At 33.0% G+C, this 19,354-nt stretch overlaps 2 protein-coding genes across 4 annotated transcripts; both read left to right on the top strand.

Moving 5' to 3' along the window:
* Positions 1 to 1,853: 1,853 nt before the first annotated feature.
* LOC142543416 (putative membrane-associated kinase regulator 1) lies at positions 1,854 to 3,154 on the top strand. Its single transcript, XM_075650661.1, has one exon. The coding sequence runs from the start codon at positions 1,945 to 1,947 to the stop codon at positions 2,983 to 2,985; it is 1,041 nt and encodes a 346-aa protein (XP_075506776.1). The 5' UTR covers positions 1,854 to 1,944; the 3' UTR covers positions 2,986 to 3,154.
* Positions 3,155 to 15,835: 12,681 nt separating this feature from the next.
* Positions 15,836 to 19,273, top strand: LOC142543415 (uncharacterized). Of its 3 annotated transcripts, none has more exons than XR_012819737.1 (3): positions 15,911 to 16,050; positions 18,273 to 18,391; positions 18,590 to 19,273. XR_012819737.1 is itself a non-coding variant. In XM_075650660.1 (2 exons), the coding sequence occupies exon 1, from the start codon at positions 16,275 to 16,277 to the stop codon at positions 17,304 to 17,306; it is 1,032 nt and encodes a 343-aa protein (XP_075506775.1). In that variant the 5' UTR covers positions 15,836 to 16,274; the 3' UTR covers positions 17,307 to 17,457; positions 18,273 to 18,309. The 3 variants fall into 3 exon arrangements, 1 of the variants encoding a protein (XP_075506775.1); XR_012819736.1 differs by having other exon boundaries at positions 15,946 to 16,086; XM_075650660.1 differs by lacking the exon at positions 18,590 to 19,273 and having other exon boundaries at positions 15,836 to 17,457; positions 18,273 to 18,309.
* Positions 19,274 to 19,354: the final 81 nt, after the last annotated feature.

Below are 19,354 nucleotides of genomic sequence, written 5' to 3'. Positions count from 1 at the left end.
AATCAAATTGTTATGCAATTGGAGGGGTGGTCAGAAACCATGAGGGGCAACCAGTTCTTGCGTTTGGAAAGAAAATTAACAAACCTCAATCTATCACATATGCTGAACTTATGGCTATTGAAAGCGGTTTAAAGATCTCGCAAATGAACAACCTATCGCTTCATCAAGTCACCTCAGATTTTCTACTAGCCGTGCAAGCAGTCACAAGGTTGGAAGAGAATCTCAGTTACGTAAGGTCAATTGCTACAGATATCAGAATTCTCCTGGACTCCTTAAGTAACACTTCGCTGAGCCATATTCGACGATCGGCGAATGCAGTTGCACACTCGATCGCTTCTTTTGCAGTTTCTTTCTCCTTTCATTCTGTGTGGGAGACTGGAGATTTTCCTATTTGGTTGATTTGTCTTGTAACAAATGAAATTTTAGATATTCAATAAAGTACAAGCATTGACCTTCAAAAAAACAAAGAAAATCATAAAACATTGTCCTCAGATCTGAGGACGAATAATTTGCATTATGTTTATTTAGAGAAAATACAATTTTGGTCATTTTATTTTGCAATTTGGTCATTTCTTATTGCATATCTTTCAATTTTTTTTACAATTTCAGTGATTAAGAATATTAATATGACATTACACACGTCAGAGCTACGTCAACACTCCAATTAAAATAATAAAACTGCAAAAAAAAAAAAACATACTAAGACTGAAATTTAAACCAAAATCGTAAAAGACAAAAAAAATTCCTATTTATTTACTCATAAATTATTTAACTGTGATCAATGGTCCAACATTTGTTTTATATATGTTGAGTATTGTGTAATAAGAAAACGTAACCAAAATTACTAAAGTAATTTAGAAATGAGTTGGATTGTTAGCTGTATAAGTTGGTAACTGTGCAATGTGCATTACTATTTATATTTAACAGTGTTTTGGAACATGAGCAGCATTAATATAATGCTCCATGAATAGCAAACTATAATTGAGTATAAGACAAATTATACATATAAAAACTTGAATTTTCGTCAATTGACTTGTATTTTTTCTTATTTTTATTCATTTTCATCTGACATCCAACTATCTACGTCAATATTTTTTAGTGTCAAAACATCATTTTCCGATGCTACATGAGCATTATATCGAAGAAAGGTTAAAAATGATTTTTTAAAAAAGCAATTTCGTATACTAGATGGTGAATGGAACGATAGCATAAAAAAAATAAAATTATACAAGTTATATTAGAAAAATGTTATTGTCCCTCATACTTAATGTTTAGTAATTGTAAACTATTTTCATAAACGTAATTTGTGTGTAAAAAAAAACATATTATTATGAGTAGGTCTCTTGTAAGACGTTCTCACGAATCTTTATCTGTGAGACGGGTCAATCCTACCGATATTCACAATAAAATATAGTACTTTTAGCATAAAAAATAATATTTTTTCATGAATGACACAAATAAGATATCTGTTCCACGAAATACGACCTATAAGATCGTTTCACACGAATTTTTATATATTATAAGTCACACCTCCAGATTTCACGTGACAGCTAACCGGAGCTAATCTCCATCACGTGACCATAGGTCCATATGACTATCAAGCAGGGGCAGCGCCTTGCATAGCTCCTTTCCAATTAATTACCAACTGCTCCAAATGTTTAATGTCAAAAATTCAATTGAAAACAATTTAAAATAAATAAATTATATTAACGGTAAATTTGAAATTTAATCCTAAATTAAATTAAATAAAAATCAAATCAAGGTTTTGGTTATTTATTTATATATTTAATTGTTCAACTAGTTTTGCAAGCTAATAATTGTACTTTTTTTGCTACCACATTTATATCTCATTCACTATGCAAACTCGTTCCAAGCTATATATATTCTTTCATCTTTTTCCCTAAACAAAAGATAACGTGACCGGCCACCACCACCACCACCACCATGGGGCGGCGCTCGCAAAACCACCGGCATTCCGCCACCAGATCTCACACCCTCCCCTCTTCCCCTACCCACTCCTTTTCTTCTTCCTCCTCCTCCTCGTTCGAGTTCACTATCTCTCTCTCCCCGCATAAGTCCACCGCGGCCCTCTGTCCCGCCGACGAGCTCTTCTGCAAAGGACAGCTCCTCCCGTTACAACTCTCCCCCCGCCTCTCCATGGTCCGGACCCTACTTCTCTCCTCCCCCTCCACCTCCTCCTCTTCCGACACCACAACCACCGCCTCCCGTGACTCCACAGCCTCCCATTCCTCCGACTCCTCCTCCACCGACCTCCTCCACAACCACGATTGCGAATCCTCCCGGCCTAGCTCCGTCGCTGACGACGAATTCAAACGACTCTCCCCCATCACCGCGAATCATAATCCATTCAACTTCCACTCAAGAAAACCATCAAAATACTTCTCCCTTCCGAAATTCTCCTCCGTTTTCCGTAAGGAACACAAGAACCCGGCTCCACCGTTATCCGGCGCCACCGCCGTGAAGAGAGTGAGTTCAAGCGCCAAAGATGTCATACGCAAGTACTTTAAAAAGGTGAAGCCTTTATACGAAAAGCTTTCCCAAAAACAACAGCAGCAGCAACAGAAAATGTCTCCTCCGCCGCCATGCCGTCCACCAGCTCGTCCCCCTCCTCCTCCGTCATCAAAAATCCCGAATCCCACTAGTGCAACCCTGTGCATGATGAAAGATAAAGATCAAGAATCAACAACGCGTCTAAATTATCCGCCGCAGAACACTTCTTTTTCAGGAAATTTGATCTATCCCAGAAGAAGAAGTTCCATTTCCAGCTGCCCATCATCGATTGGATCATCACCTAACCACGCTAGAAACGGGATCGGGTTCTCAAAAATGGTTCGTGCAGGATCCGGCATGTGTCATTCAGATGCTTCATCAATGGAGGAACTGCAGAGTGCAATTCAGAGCGCAATTGCACATTGCAAAAACTCCATGCTTCAGAATAAGAACACCATCAGTAATGAGATTTGAGACCGATAGAATGAATAATTTGATATGCAGATCAAATTAACTGAGACTATTAGTTAATTAATTAACATTTTTGTTCATTATTTAACTAAATTTACAGATCAGTCATGAATTATTTGTTATGCATGTGATCTATATTTATATATATGTTCAATATTTCGGATTTTACTCATTGGATTTTACCTTTGTTTGATTTTCGATCAGGAATTTTTTGCAAATTTTTTCAATGGAGTTTTGATCACCATGACTCCATAAATTTACTATAATAATTAATATAATATTCAAGTTTGTTTTTATCATTTCTGCAGTTTATTTTTTTGTTGTGTTTTGTTTTGTTTTACCAGCTCAAACATACAAGAATATGGCATGTGCATTCAAACTGTATTAATGAACTCTCAGCTTTTTCTGGTTGGATAACATTTATTAGGTCAAGAAAAAGAAGCTTCTCGCTCTCTCAAGAAAATAAAAATTAAAAAAATCCATGCTTCTTGCCAATTTAAAATTAATATTAATATAGTATAGTTTAATTGATATTTGTGAATATGTGTAAATTAAATTAATTTTCAAATAATTTTTGAAGAAGTATAAGTTCAACTATCTTGAAGGCAGTATATATAAATTATGTGTGTATAATATAGCATAATATATGAAAGTATCAAGATATATAATGGCAAAAAAATATCGAAATAAGCAATTAAAAAAATTAAAAGAATAAATAAAAGATTCCGGCATGATTTTTTTGAAGTCAATAAGCATTATAAGCATAAAGAATATTAGAAAATCAAAACATATAGCACTTGAAATACTTATTTCCTCATACATAAATTCATGAACTTACAACTTATAGCCATAACCGGCAATTGAGCGAAATCTTCCTTGCACAATGGTATTTCTTGAATTCTCCAACAATATTGTATAGAATGATGAGTTTTTAATGGTAATAAGAATACTACTAAATTCAGACGATTTGTGATCAAAATCTGAATCATACCAACTTGAAGAAAGGGCGATTGGGAGGAAAATCATCTCGAGAAAAAAATGAAATAAGAATTTCGGATGAAAATCGAAGAAAAAATGGAGTACTAAGATTGTTTCTAAAACTTGTTTTGATTAACATATTTTGTTATGAATATGAATAAGAAGAGTCGTATTTTGTGATACATATATTTTATTTGGGTCATCCATGAAAAAATATTATTTTTTATGCTAAGAGTATTATTTTTTATTGTGAATATCGGTAAAGATGACCCGTCTTACAGATAAAGATTCGTGAGACGGTCTCACAAGAGACATACTCTATATATATATATATATATATATATATATATATATATATATATATATCAAATGAAACATTTTAAAATATTTTAAAGTTGTGATAATTACACGCAACAATTATTTCAAAGAAAATAATGAGAGTGACTATTAATGGGGCTTAAATTCCGTGGTAGATATGTAATTGATAGATCTTGCCATAGCTAGTACTTTGCTCAGAAAAAAGTTTTTTCAGGGTGATTGGCTGGTCTTCCACCAAGACTTGAACCAGATAATAAAAGCCCTACGTTTCCAATTTAAAAGAATTTGTGTATGATATCTCAATGAAGCAAAAGGGGGGTCAAGTTAGTATTATATTGGGATGAAATAAGTTAATAAGTTATTGTTCTTGAAAAAATGAAAATAAATAAAAGATATGTGATCGTAATTTTTTTAAGTTATTGAACTAGTAGAATTTGTATAAAAACTTTTGTATGACGGTCTCATGAGTTAGTTTTATGGAACGAATCTCTTCTTATTCTGACTAAGCTTGGATTTGATTGTATTTAAAGTGGTTGCGTTTCGTCGAGACTAGGTAAGATTGTGGGATGGTTTAGGGTTTTAGTCATTGTTTGGTTGATTTTTCTATCAAACTCATTTATCAACCAAACCCATGACCATATGGTATTAAAAAGGGGAAATAAATCCAACTACCCCATATGGTCTTTGTTCCTGATGAGACTTGAGATGTACAAGAAGGGCTGGTTTAAAGAAACGCCTAAACTAAGTGCAAATTCAAGAAAGAATAGCAAGTATTTTGTGGGTCGTGAGAAGTTATTTTGGATCAAAGTCGTAAATTGACCGATAAGATGATAGAATTTTAAAAATATAAGTTACAAAAAAAAATTAATTTTTTCGGTATATATACATGATACGTATGGCATGGGATCAGTTCACTTGTGAATGTAAGAACATCTCTAAACCTGCATTAAAATAGAGCGCAAAAATAGCGCAGCCCCTCCTCATATGCGCCAAATTTGGCGCAAAGCCATATATATTTTTTTCAAAATATTATAAAAATTTGTTAAAGTTATGTTTTAAAAAATGTAGTTTAAATAATAGTATAATATTTATTTTATTATTTTAATAATTTGATATTTAAATATAAGATTTAAAAATATTAAATAAATTTATATATAGATTTTAAAATCAATAAATATTTATATATATTAACTAAAAATATTTCATTAATGGTTTGATTTAATGATTTATAAATCACATAATAGCCAAATCTATACTATTTTATAATAGTTGAGAGACTGATAAAAACTATTTTGACGAGGACACTAGCTTTTCTTCCTAATCTATCTTTTTATTTATGATTTATATTAACCATCCCCTTCCATTTGTGTGCTTGGAATATCTGTTCGGTTATTTCTTCCCAATCTACTCTCTTGTTTACGATTAATATTAATCATCTCCTTCCATTTGTGTGCTTGAAATATTTTTGCGTTTGATTCGTTGCCTTTCATGATTCAAGTACACAAAATTTTGATGTTATGATGTGATGTTTTAATATCATGAATGTTTAATATATTAACCTCGTATATTTATTGTAACGACCATCGGCTATCCTGATTTTCGGCTCCCTCGGGGGCCTTTTTCCCGTCTTGGGTTCCCACTAGGGCCTTTTCCCTCACGCGCTTTTCCACATGCACATTATTCATAGGACTCTTCACACCAGGATGGTGGAGTGGTACCTCTCCAAATCTCGAACTCATGACCTCCTGACATTAGTACGTAGTTCAAAGAGACTTGATACCAGTTGAGCTACACACATAACAAGTAGAATCAATGGACGGAGAGGACGGTTTACTACTCCACATGTGTAGGGAAGGGGACAGATCACATGGCACCCGTCAATTGATGATGATCACTGATTCACTATGGCCGTTGTGAAAAAAAAAGTACGCAAACAAATCTCCAATATACATACAGATATATATATACATACATATCACATCAATTTCTTAGTGATCTGGAATGACATATTGGTAAGTAAAGTTCTGGAAAAAAAACTCGTTTAAGTTGATCTTTAAAAAAATTAATTTTAGAATTTTTGAAAAATTTATACATCTAATTTTCTACAATCTAATTTTTTTTTACGCCTAAACTCTAACTAGTCACGCCTAACCTTGTTTGGAAACACATTACTACACATGAGAAATAGAAAATTTTAGAGAAAGAATGTAACCTAAAACAACACCACGCATGATTCAGAAAGATTGATGTAACTTATGTTGTTAATAATTAGGTTGCATAATTTCAAACTCAAGTCACATAAATAATAATTACAATTAATTAGTACAAAAGTGTGACGCCAACTCCCAACTATTTTTAGAGTAGGTTTTTTGTGAGACGGTTTCACGAATTTTTATCAGTGAGACGGATCAATCCTACCGATATTCACAATAAAAAGTAACAGTCTTAGAATAAAAAAATAATATTTTTAATGGATGACCCAAATAAAATATCTGTCTCACAAAATACGATCCGTGAGACCGTCTTACACAAGTTTTTGTCCTGTCTTTTAGACAATAGGCCACCACAAAAACCCTTTAAATTAATGATCCTATAATTTCTATAATTTATTTATCCCCATCAATTACACTGATGATTACATAATTTTATCTCAGATTAGGTCCGGTGAGGGACTTTTCAAATCTTCCAAGTTTTTAGTGGCACCATACATCATACTTACGATTTTATTAATCCAAACTTCTAGCTCCTTGCTGAAGTTGTTTGATTCAGAGGGTGTTATTTACCATCCATAATTTTTTAACTGGATTCTATTTTTATTTTTTGCGGTAAAAATGGACAGTTCAACAGTAAGTTAATTAGTAAGACTGATTTATTATAATACTAAATTAGGCATAATTATTTTTTAATTTTAAAATTATAATAACTATAATTAATTAAAATCCCGGATAAAATATAAGAAATTATATCAAAATATTGTTCAAATTTCCTCTCATGTATTATTTTGAGTGTTGTTGCATCGAGCAATCAACAATAGGATATAACGAATCCCAAATTTAAAGCCATGAATTAACTCAAGCCCAAAAGACGAGAATTGGCCAAACCAATTCCCATCCAACTTCAAGTTGGTTTAGTTAATAATTCACAGGAATTGGAGTTCTGGCTTAACAGATCAATGTCATAAACTATTTAGAAGATAAAGTTGCTACTTGTTTTAGATCTTGGTCAATTAATGACTTTTTTTCAATTTGTCGAATTCTTGACAAAATAGAATTGGCATGTATGTCTAATTTCTTTTCAGATTGTGATTTTCTTTACAAATATAGAAGGCCGTGTTTTTTAAATGTTATTTTTCCTCATTCCTTTTGCAATCACCTCATCATGAACTTTTATCTTGATTTTCTTTAAGTCCAGATTTAGCAATAATTTTGTTTGTCACAAATACGACGTTATATGTAAAAGCAAGCTGTGTTTCGTGACTACTAGTTTCAAATAAATAATCTTTCACCGAGACAGCTAACCACTTTCCTATTCAACAATTTAGATGCCAATGGATCAAAGAAAATGTGCTAGAAATGGTTAATTTGTTCCGCTCCTTCTCACACTCTAAGAAAATATTTCGGATGCATTTCCCCACCTTAATTCACACATCGGTACAACTCAAAACATATCATCTCGAACAGTAACAACATCAGTACGTCAATACTAGATTCTCTACATGAAGGACTGGACTGGAAGATTGATAAGCCCAAATCTTATAAAGATTTGAAGGATTTAATTTTATAATATTTGTGCTTATTTTATTACTAATTATCTACTTATCTGAATTAATTTTATAATGATTGTATATTTGAATAAAAGAGAAAAAAACCTAATTTGGGAGATAAGATGATTTTACAATATTTCAAAGGAAATAAAATACCAAAAGAAAGGGAATAAAATATTCTTATATTTTATTCCTTGAGAATATTGAAATTTTGGAAGGAAAATCTGTGCAGATATTGATAAAGATGAAGGCTCACATTTGAAAAACAAAATCTCTACAATCTCATCTATAATTTTTGAACTTGACATGGGCTGCAAAGAATTGGAGGATTAGGCTCATTAAGAAAGATAAAAAAGAGGCATAAAGAATGATAAAAGGAGAACATGAGAAGTGAATAGAAGGCTACAATGAATACATCAAAAGACTACGCAAAAAACATCTACACGGAGGAAGATAGAGGCAGAAGCATGAGGAAGATCTCAACACGCCAAATAACTGAGAATTCTTTTCATTCCTTCTTGATTATGTTTTCTTCTGTGAATTTAAACATGAGTTTTAACTTTTGTTTTGAATTTATGGAGTATATTTTTATAGACTAAGGTAACGATAGGGCCGAGACAAATCATTTTTGATGTTTTGAGTTTGATTCATTTTTATTATTTATTTTTATTCATTGATTGATGTTGTTTATCATGTGTTCTTTTAATCTTGTCAATTAAATTGAATATTCGTTGGTTAATCTAAAATCAGAAGGTGATAGATTAATATTTGCTTCACTACCTCACTCAACACATGGTTAAACTGACTAGAAATAGTATTCGGTTCAGTGCGACTTTAGGTTGAAAAACCGAAATTTTACAGTGATTTAATGTGGTTGAATCTAATTAAATTCATTTAGGAATAATTTGTAGTATTATATTGGGATGAAATAAGTTAATAAGTTATTGTTCTTGAAAAAATGAAAATAAATAAAAGATATGTGATTGTAATTTTTTTTAAGTTATTGAACTAGTAGAATTTGTATAAAAACTTTTGTATGATGGTCTCATGAGTCAATTTTATGGAACGAATATCTTCTTATTTTGACTAAGCTTGGATTTGATTGTATTTAAAGTGGTTGCGTTTCGTCGAGACTAGGTAAGATTGTGGGATGGTTTAGGGTTTTAGTCATTGTTTGGATGATTTTTCTATCAAACTCATTTATCAACCAAGCCCATGACCATATGGTATTAAAAAGGGGAATTAAATCCAACTACCCCCATGGTTTTAGCTATCCCAAAAAAAAAAAAATAGTCCCACCAATCTTTCTTCTCCATCGTAATTTTAAAACATTACAAGAGTTATTTAGGTATAAAATGGAATAATATATTAAATTTATCTATCATTGTTTTGATAAACTCATTTGTAAATTATTCAATATTCTCATCTAAATTAAATGTTTTAATTTATTTTAGGACTATGCATATGCCTTGGGCAAATTGTACGTATTGTGTATTATTTAATTCATCTATAATAATGGATAATAAGTTGATTGATATATGTAATAGAAAAGTGACAACTCACTCTTATTTGAAAAATTATTTGTTCCTGATGAGACTTGAGATGTACAAGAAGGGTTGGTTTAAAGAAACGCCTAAACTAAGTGCAAATTCAAGAAATAATAGCAAGTATTTTGTGGGTTGTGAGAAGTTATTTTGGATGAAAATAGCAACTTCATCGATAATATGATAAAAATTTGAAAAATACAAGTTACAAAATAAAAAAATATAATTTTTTCTATATATATACATGTATATGTATGACATGAGAGGTTTGTTTCAACCTACCCGTGCAGGCATGCAGGCACTGCCTGCACGGGCAATGAACGGCCCGGATCACTCCACATGAGTGATCCGGGCCCACCTCCCTGTAAAAAAAAAAAAAAAAAACTGGCTCGAAAAAATCCGAGCCGTTGGATCGACCCCTGCAGGCAGTGCCCGCAGGGGTAGGGTCGACCGAACCGACATGAGATTAGTTCACTTGTGAATGTAAGAGCTTCTCTAACCGTGCATCAAAATAAAACGCGGAAATAGCGCAGCCCCTCCTCATATGCGCCAAATTTGGTGCGCAGCCATATATATTTTAATATTATAAAAATTTGTTAAAGTTATGTTTTTATAACTGTTGTTTAAATAATAGTATACGATTTATTTTATTATTTTAATAATTTGATATTTAAATATAAGCTTTAAAAATATTAAATAAATTTATATATAGATTTTTAAATCAATAAATATTTATTTATATAAACTAAAAATATTTTATTAATGGTTTTATTTAAGGAGTTATAAATAATATAATAGCCAAATCTATACTATTTTATAATAGTTGAGAGACTGATAAAAACTATTTTGAGGAGGACACCAGCTTTTCTTCCTAATCTATCATTTTATTTATGATTTATATTAACCATCCCCTTCCATTTGTGTGCTTGAAATATTTGTGCGGTTATTTCTTCCCAATCTACTCTCTTGTTTACGATTAATATTAATCATCTCCTTCCATTTGTGTGCTTGAAATATTTTTGCGTTTGATTCGTTGCCTTTCATGATTCAAGTACACAAAATTTTGATGTTATGATGTTTTAATATCATGAATGTTTAATATATTAACCTCGTATATTTATTGTAATGACCATGGGCTATCTCGATCTTGGGTTCCCTCGAGGGGCTTTTTCCGTCTTGGGTTATCACTGGGCATTTTCCCTCACGGGCTTTCCACATGCGTCATTACTCATAGGATTTTCCACACCAGGATGGTGGAGTGATATCTCCCCAGGTTTCGAATCTATGATCTCATGGTATTAGTACATAGTTAAAAAAACTTGGTATAAGTTTGAGCTACACACGTAACAAATAGAATTAATGGACGGAGAGGACGGTTTACTGCTCCACATGTGTAGGGAAGGGGACAGATCACATGGCACCCGTCAATTGATGATGATCATTATGGCCGTTGTGAAACAAAAGTACGCAAAACAAATCTCCAATATGCACACAGATATATATATATATATATATACATACATACATACATACATACATACATACATATCACATCAATTTCTTCGTGATCTGGAATGACATATTGGTAAGAAAAGTTCAGGAAAAAAAACTCGTTTAAGTTGATCTTTAAAAAAAATTAATTTTAGAATTTTTGAAAAATTTATACATTTAATTTTCTAGAAATTTTTTTTTTTCGTCTAAACTCTAACTAGTCACGCTTAACCTTGTTTGGAAACACATGACTACACATGAGAAGTTGAAAATTTTCGATAAAGAATCTAACCTAAAACAACACCACACATGATTCAGAAATATTGATGTAACTTCTGTTGTTTGATGATACCTCAGGAAGAGTCCGGATCATCCATGACCCGGGACATTAAATGAGTAGCTCGAATCATGGTGAGTTTGCAGCAGGAGCTTATAAGTAGCCGAGCAGGTGAATGCTCGAGACATCTTCACACCGGGCTTTCAGACAAGCTCTCGGGTGATTTCTACCCGAGTCATCTCGAAAGTATCACCTCACTCGAGTGCACCAGTATGAGATACCTTATGCTTGTCAATCATTACTGTTAGAATCACAGTGATTTGGCGTGTCAAAAAAGTTGTCAGAAGTAAGGTACGAGCCTTACCTTAATTAGTAAGTGAGAACTGAAAACAAAGTAATCATTGATTTCCTTCCTATAAATAACAGGTTTGATATCTATTCAAAGGATCTTTCGCATAGTCACAGATTCATGTATACTCATACACCAACACGCACAGCCGTTTTCATCATCTTCACCTGGTGACTTAAGCATCAGAGTGGTCACGTCAGATACCTCTCCGGCGCCCATTCACGAGTTCATCTTCTTGTTTGCAGGACACGATACAACCATAATATATAGATATATCTTCGTCTCAATATATATTTCCTTGCTCATTTTTCATTAACAACAATCTTATCGGATCCGGTTCACTCAATTCACTCGAATCACATCATTGTTAATAATTAGGTTGCGAAATTTCAAACTAAGTCGCATATATAATAACTACAATTAATTAGTACAAAAGTGTGACGCCAACTCCCAACTATCTTTAAGGCACTAGGCCACCACAAAAACCCTTTAAATTAACGATCCTATAATTTCTATTATTTATTTATCCCCATCAATTAGGGCATCCACAATTGTGGATATTTGGGTAGCTATGTCATCAAAATATTTTGGCTATCTAAATATCCACCATTGTGGATGCTGTATATTTGTGCTATTCAAATACCCGGTTACAAAATTTGTAACCGGGTATTACATTTTTTTTAATTTAATCAAGCCAGCGTGAGTTTCACGCTGCAGGTTTCTCCTTTACTTTTTTTTTTGTTTTTTAATAGTTTTTAATTATATTTAATTATGATATAAATAATTAAAAATATATAGGATATGAATTGTGCACAACTTTCACTATTTTCAAACCTTTGAATATTTTGAACGTTGGGTTTTGAACGTTACCCAACGTTCAAATTTTATTCTATAAATACATAGTATAAACTTTTTAATTTTAATAAATACCCAACGTTCACTATTTTTGTTATAAACTTTTTAATTTTAACAATTTTTATTTTTTTACAAATTTGTCATTTAAAAATAAGCATTATAAACTTCTTAATTTTATATTTGAATAAAAATATAATACCAAATAGTAGATGAAATTAATTAAAGTGATGGAATGATTTTATTTAAATGAAAATAAAATATAAATTAAAGTAACAGTGAGACCCATAAATATTTGGTTGGTGTGATATTTGATTGTGAAATATGGGATATTTGAGTAATGAAATATTTGATTGATGATATGGAGTACGGGACCCACAAATATTTGATGGATATTTGAGTCCCATCTAAAATCCAAACAATTTGTTCCGCTCCTTCTCACACTCTAAGAAAATATTTCGGATGCATTTCCCCACCTTAATTCACACATCGGTACAACTCAAAACATATCATCTCGAACAGTAACAACATCAGTACGTCAATACTAGATTCTCTACATGAAGGACTGGACTGAAAGACTGATAAGTCCCAAATCTTATAAAAATTTTAAGGATTTAATTTTATAATATTTGTGCTTATCTAGTATTTTTATCACTAATTATCTACTTATCTGAATTAATTTTATAATGATTGTAGATTTGAATAAAAGAGAAAAAAAAAACCTAATTTGGGAGATAAGATGATTTTACAATATTTCAAAGGAAATAAAATACCAAAAGAAAGGGAATTATATTTTATTCCTTGAGAATATTGAAATTTTGGAAGAAAATCCGTGCAGATATTGATAAAGATGAAGGCTCACATTTGAAAAACAAAATCTCTACAATCTCATCTATAATTTTTGAACTTGACATGGGCCGCAAAGAATTGGAGGATTAGGCTCATTAAGAAAGATAAAAAAGAGGCATAAAGAAAGATAAAAGGAGAACATGAGAAGTGAATAGAAGGCTACAATGAATACAGCAAAAGACTACGCAAAAAACATCTACACGGAGGAAGATAGAGGCAGAAGCAGGAGGAAGATCTCAACACGCCAAATAACTGAGAATTCTTTTCATTACTTCTTGATTATGTTTTCTTCTGTGAATTTAAACATGAGTTTTAACTTTTGTTTTGAATTTATGGAGTATATTTTTATATACTAAGGTAACGATAGGGCCGAGACAAATCATTTTTGATGTTTTGAGTTTGATTCATTTTTATTATTTATTTTTATTCATTGATTGATGTCGTTTATTATGTGTTCTTTTAATCTTGTCAATTAAATTGAATATTCGTTGGTTAATCTAAAACCAGAAGGTGATAGATTAATATTTGCTTCACTATATCACTCAACACATGGTTAAACTGATTAGAAATAGTATTCGGTTCAGTGCGACTTTAGGTTGAAAAACTGAAATTTCACAGTGATTTAATGCGGTTGAATCTAATTAAATTCATTTAGGAATAATTTGACTGTTAGATTTAATTAGGTTTATCAATTCGAGAAATCGTTATAAATAATTTTGGGAATTTCATCGTGAATTACGTACTTAATTTATTGAATTTGACTTTGACACGTAGATTATGAATTTGTCTCGGTACCGTTGTGCGCCTTAGTCGTTTTTAAATAATTTGAATTTTCGTTTAAATTAATAGTTTAGATTTTTTTGTTTTAGTTAATTTATTTGAATTGTTTAGTTTAGTTTTAATTCATTTATCTCATCTCATTTGAATTTGATTAGCTTAAATTAGGAAAAATAATTCATTTTCTAGTGTTTAAACATCGATTTCTGTGAGTACGATACTTGGACTCATCATCCAATTACTATAACTTGACCTAGTCCGCTTGCTAGATTTATTCTCAACTGAAATCGTCTGTCAAAGACCCTTTGTTGCTTGTTTTCTTGATTGCTAGCAAGCGCACGACGTCAAATTATAGTAAAATGTATTTTTGAGTACAAGTGTCGATCCCACGAGGAGTGTATATAAACGTATATCAATGCTTGTAATTAAAATAGTCTCGACTTTATCTAGAAAAATCAAGAGAGGTCTGGTTTGTTTAAAAACAACTTGATTGCAAATAAATAATTAAACTAAACACCGAATGGAGAAATATCACCGAAAGAAAATATCTAGAGGAATGATTTCACTAAGTTTCCACGATAATTATTCCCGATTGAATTTATATTCATGAATTCCAATTATTTAATGGCCAAGAACGCTTAATTATTTTATTCCCCATTTCCTAAGTGACGAATAAATTGTATCAATCAAACTTCGATTCAAACATTCCTAATAAAAATCTAAGTTTCATTGATAAATGCAAACACTGTTCTCATTAAGCCTCGCTAAAGTTATACGCCTTCCGAACGATATAAACATTCAACGATGTGTCTCTAATGATCTATAATCCTAATCCCTCTCCCGAGTTGTAGAATTAATCAAACAACACACACAATTTATGGCCAGTAAATTGCAGTGAATAAAAACAAGAGACACAATTAAATCAAACGGAATTCAATTATATAAACAGCCGTGTCAAATCATCGTATCGACAAAGCTACGTCATTCTATAGACTAGAAAATTAGTTCATAACGAATTCTAAATAAAAACAACAAATGTTTAAAGTTTTAGACATCGCAACCCAGTAAAATATAGAAGTGAGAGAATAGATGACAAATCCGAAGTGTCGTCTCTGTCCTCAGATCCGTCGTTCTTCGTATTCGTGATCAATCTTCGCACTCCGGATCTTCGTCTCGTGTTCGCTCCTGCTCGTCTGTGAATTTTTCTCTCCAAAAAACGGCGTCCCTATATTCTGAACCCTATTTTTCTTTATATTTCCGTGCCCGGGCCTTAAATGAAAGCCCATTAGTTATTTTATCGCCGCCATTAGCGCTGCGGCGCTGCTCTAGGCGCCCGATCCTCGAGGGTGTGACGCCGCAACGCCTAGGCGCATGGCGTTAGCATTATCTGGCGCCTAGGCACTTGTTTCTCGGCAGTTCAGCGTTGCGGCTCTTGACAGTTGGCGCCTAGGCGCTTGATCCTTGGTGCTTCTGCTCCAGTTCATCAATGGTTCGACATCGGAAATTGCTCCTAATTGCCATCATTCGTCCAATAGTTGTTTATCTCCTGCACAGCACAAAAACAACAAATAAAAAACGTAATTCTGTTCGAAACCAACATAGATCAAATGGATTAACATATAAATTAAATGCAATTCTTGTACTTATCACCCTTACAGAAAGATTCAAGTCAGTTGAATTCACCAACCACTTAGTTCAAACTATACTGTTGCAGCTGAAAGTACCTACAAATTCAAGAAAAGCCCTGAATTTATTTCATTGACCGGCGAAAGAGATGCGTGTCCAGCATGGGACTTCCACTTTTTGCATGACAATCCATATTTTAGTCAAAGGCAGGCTCATAAAGGATGCCTAGGCATTACTTGAAATGGTTTTATCTAAACCTTCCTCTCATGATAAAGCTCAAGTACTTACTGTTCTTGATTCTTTGCTAAATACTTATGAGGCTGTTGACTCAATCTCTTTTGAATTTGACTTGTTCATTCGAAACTGTGCAAAGTTGAGAATGGTTGAAGTTCTTCTTGATGCTTGCAAATTGCTGTTTAATCATGTTTTTTGTTTGAACTTGATAGTTTTAAAATTCTGCTTCATGTGATGCAAAAATCTGGTAAGACCGATTTGCTTTGGGGTGTATATCGCCACGTGATTGAAACAAGGGTTCGCCCAGATAAAGTAACAACGCAAATTATGGTTAATGCTTTATGTAAAGAAGGAAAGTTGGAAGATTTTCTTGATATTGTAAATAGGATGTGTGGGAAGAAGTGTTCGGATTCTGCGCTGATCGTGAATACTTGTTTGGTCTACGAAGTTATAGAGGGAGATCGGATAGAAGATGGATTACTGTCATTGATGCAAATGTTGCAGAAAGACATAATCGTGGACACCGTTTCATATTCGTCGGTCGTGTTTGCCAAAGTCAAGATGGGAAATCTGAATACTGCTATGGAGATATATGGGGAAATGCTTAAGAGAGGTTTTCAAGAGAATGCTTTTGTCTGCAGTTTGTTCATTGGAGCATATTGTGAGGAGAGAAGGATCGATGAAGCAATTCCACTGTTAGAAGAGATGGAAAGTTTGGGATATAAGCCACCGGCAGAGACCTTTAATCTGATGATTAAAGGTTGTTCTATAAACGGACTATTGGATGATAGCTTGGTATTTTGTAAGAAAATGGTGTTGGTAGGGTATGTGCCTAGTTGTTCAGCTGCTAATGAGATGATTGGGAAGCTTTGTGAAAATGGGAAGACCAAGCAGGATGATGAGATGCTGACCATCTTGTTGGATAATGGGCTTACTTGTGATGAAAATGCATTTTCTCATCTGATTGATGGTTATTGTAAAGATGGTAGTATTGAAAGGGCTACAACGATTTTATTTGAGATGGAGTTCAGATCATTATCTCATAATATGTTGGGTTTTACTTCTTTGATTGTTGGGTTCTGCAAGTGTGAGAGATTAATAGAAGCGGACGAGTATCTGGAAATGATGAAATCCAGGTCACTGCTTCCAAGTCCAAATGTTTATAAGGAATTAATTTCTAGTCACTTGAGGAAGGGTGGCAAAACAAGGGCTCTTCAACTTAACTGTGAGATGGTTGGAACATGGCCGAAGACTGATGATTCCTGATACATGGAATTTCTTGTTGATTTGCCACTTATGCAAAAATGATGGCATGGTTAAAGGCTTGAAGGAAGCAATTTTATCAGCAGTACAGTCACAACTGTAAAGTTCGTCTGGACAGCAGAGTTTTCATGTCCGTGGTTGTAAAGAAAATGAAGTTAAGCACAGAGAACTATCTTGTTGACACTTGGACACTTTGTTACTGATCTGAGGAAACTGTCTTCTTAGTTTCATTTTTGCGCTAATGTGAACCTAAAATCAAATTCTGCTTTGATGCTGCTCTCAGTTCTTTATACACCGTATGATGTTATATACTCAAGTTGCTGTAAATTTTTCATAAAGATCACGCATAACTGCAAAATTAATTAATTTAGAAGAACCTTAACATTTCGTTTGAGGGATATGAAACTGTTTAGAAATCCGAAAGCACTCGATTGAGAGGTGATATGTTCAGCAGTCATAATTTGGAGCTACTAAATTATTTACTTCACTAGTAATAATTGCATTCAAGTATTAGTGGTGGTGTATATATACATATATATATCGGAACTTTTTTTATTGTCTTCTTTTAATTAGCTGATGTACTTTTATATGCCTTGAACCAAGGGATATTAAGTTGCAACTAAGCCTGTATGATGGGGCTGTACTTCTTTGGGAGGGAAGTCAAGTGTTGTGAACATGGCATTGGAATTTCAGTCCATGCAATCCCAAGGCTTTTTCGATATCGATTTTGTTTTTATTGCGCATCGTGATGAACATGAGGTGGTAGCAGTAGAGTTTGATCATTTCATGTATGATTGCTTAACAAATCCAGTGTCTGTTTGGTCGAGCAATATGTGGAGTAGCTTCAGACCGCTTCTCTTGCATGTTGTGCTGCATGAAAAAAAATGTTGCTGTTTTCCAATTGGAACTTTTCCATTCAGGGTTTCTATATCACGCTGTCTTCGAATTGAAAACCTGTTGCTTTTGCAGTATTTCGAATGAAATACCCACAAGAATTAGAGAGTTCAAGTTCGAGTTCGAGTTCGCTGTCATTCAAAACAGATAAAGCTTTCCACTTTTGAACGAGAGTTTCACTCAACAACCAAGAGGTATGTATCTCACAAAAAATTTCATTTCTGTAGAAATATATGTCATTGTGTTCTCACCTTCTCTGTTTTGTATTAGATGTATACTGAGGGGAACATAAAGTTTTTGGTTCTGTTTCTTTTTATCAAGGATAGTAAAATATATTTTTATTTAATTTTCCAAGTTTAGTATTAAAAAAATATACCAATTTTTTTATACAGAGGAGGACTTCTCATGTATTTATTTGGGTTTAAATCATGGATGAATTAGATGGCCACAGATTGAAGAGTATGTTAAATAGTTGTCTTTGCAGGATGATCAAATATTTGGCTTGAAAGGTTCTAAAAGGACTGCTCCGCGATCTTATAGATGGGAGAGTTGCTTCAAAGTTTAGGGAAAATAAGGCCTTTTCAATCACTATTCATTGAATACCTGGTATTCTTGGGTTCTCGAGTTTGCCTCTTATCTTAAGTTTAGAGGAGCAAAAACTTAGAAGCAGAGAACACAGGGGTGATTTCTGGATTAGATATCTTGAATATTTGACGCGTTAAATAATAATTATGGTGTGCAAACTTCATTTAATGACTCCGAAAAAGAAGAGAAACGATATGATATAGCAGGTCATATTGGGGTGATATACAACATGAAATAATCTCATTAGGGTCTTTCAACTTGTTTAGAATCCTACATTCTGTGCGTGTCAAAGATCGAGAGAGGTAAGAATTCTGGCTTTAGTTTTGCCAATCTGTAATATTTCCATTATTCGGTTCTGCAAACTAACAACCAAAAAGGGATTGCTGGAAAAGGTTTAGCATAAAAGTTTGCAGTATGATACAAATTTCTCTGCAGTAACACTTATAGGGGACCATCATTTATTCTGTTACACCTGTGCACTTGCATCTAGACTATTCTAAGAAAACAATTTCACTATATTTTCTTGAATGTCGTAAGTTGAATACTTGAGCTTTCTGAATTTCTACTCCCTA

Source organism: Primulina tabacum, chromosome 4 (genome assembly GCF_025594145.1).
Source record: "Primulina tabacum isolate GXHZ01 chromosome 4, ASM2559414v2, whole genome shotgun sequence".
Lineage (NCBI taxonomy): Eukaryota > Viridiplantae > Streptophyta > Magnoliopsida > Lamiales > Gesneriaceae > Primulina > Primulina tabacum.
The sequence above is the reverse complement of the archived record's forward strand: the minus strand, read 5'-3'. Positions and strand labels throughout refer to the sequence as shown.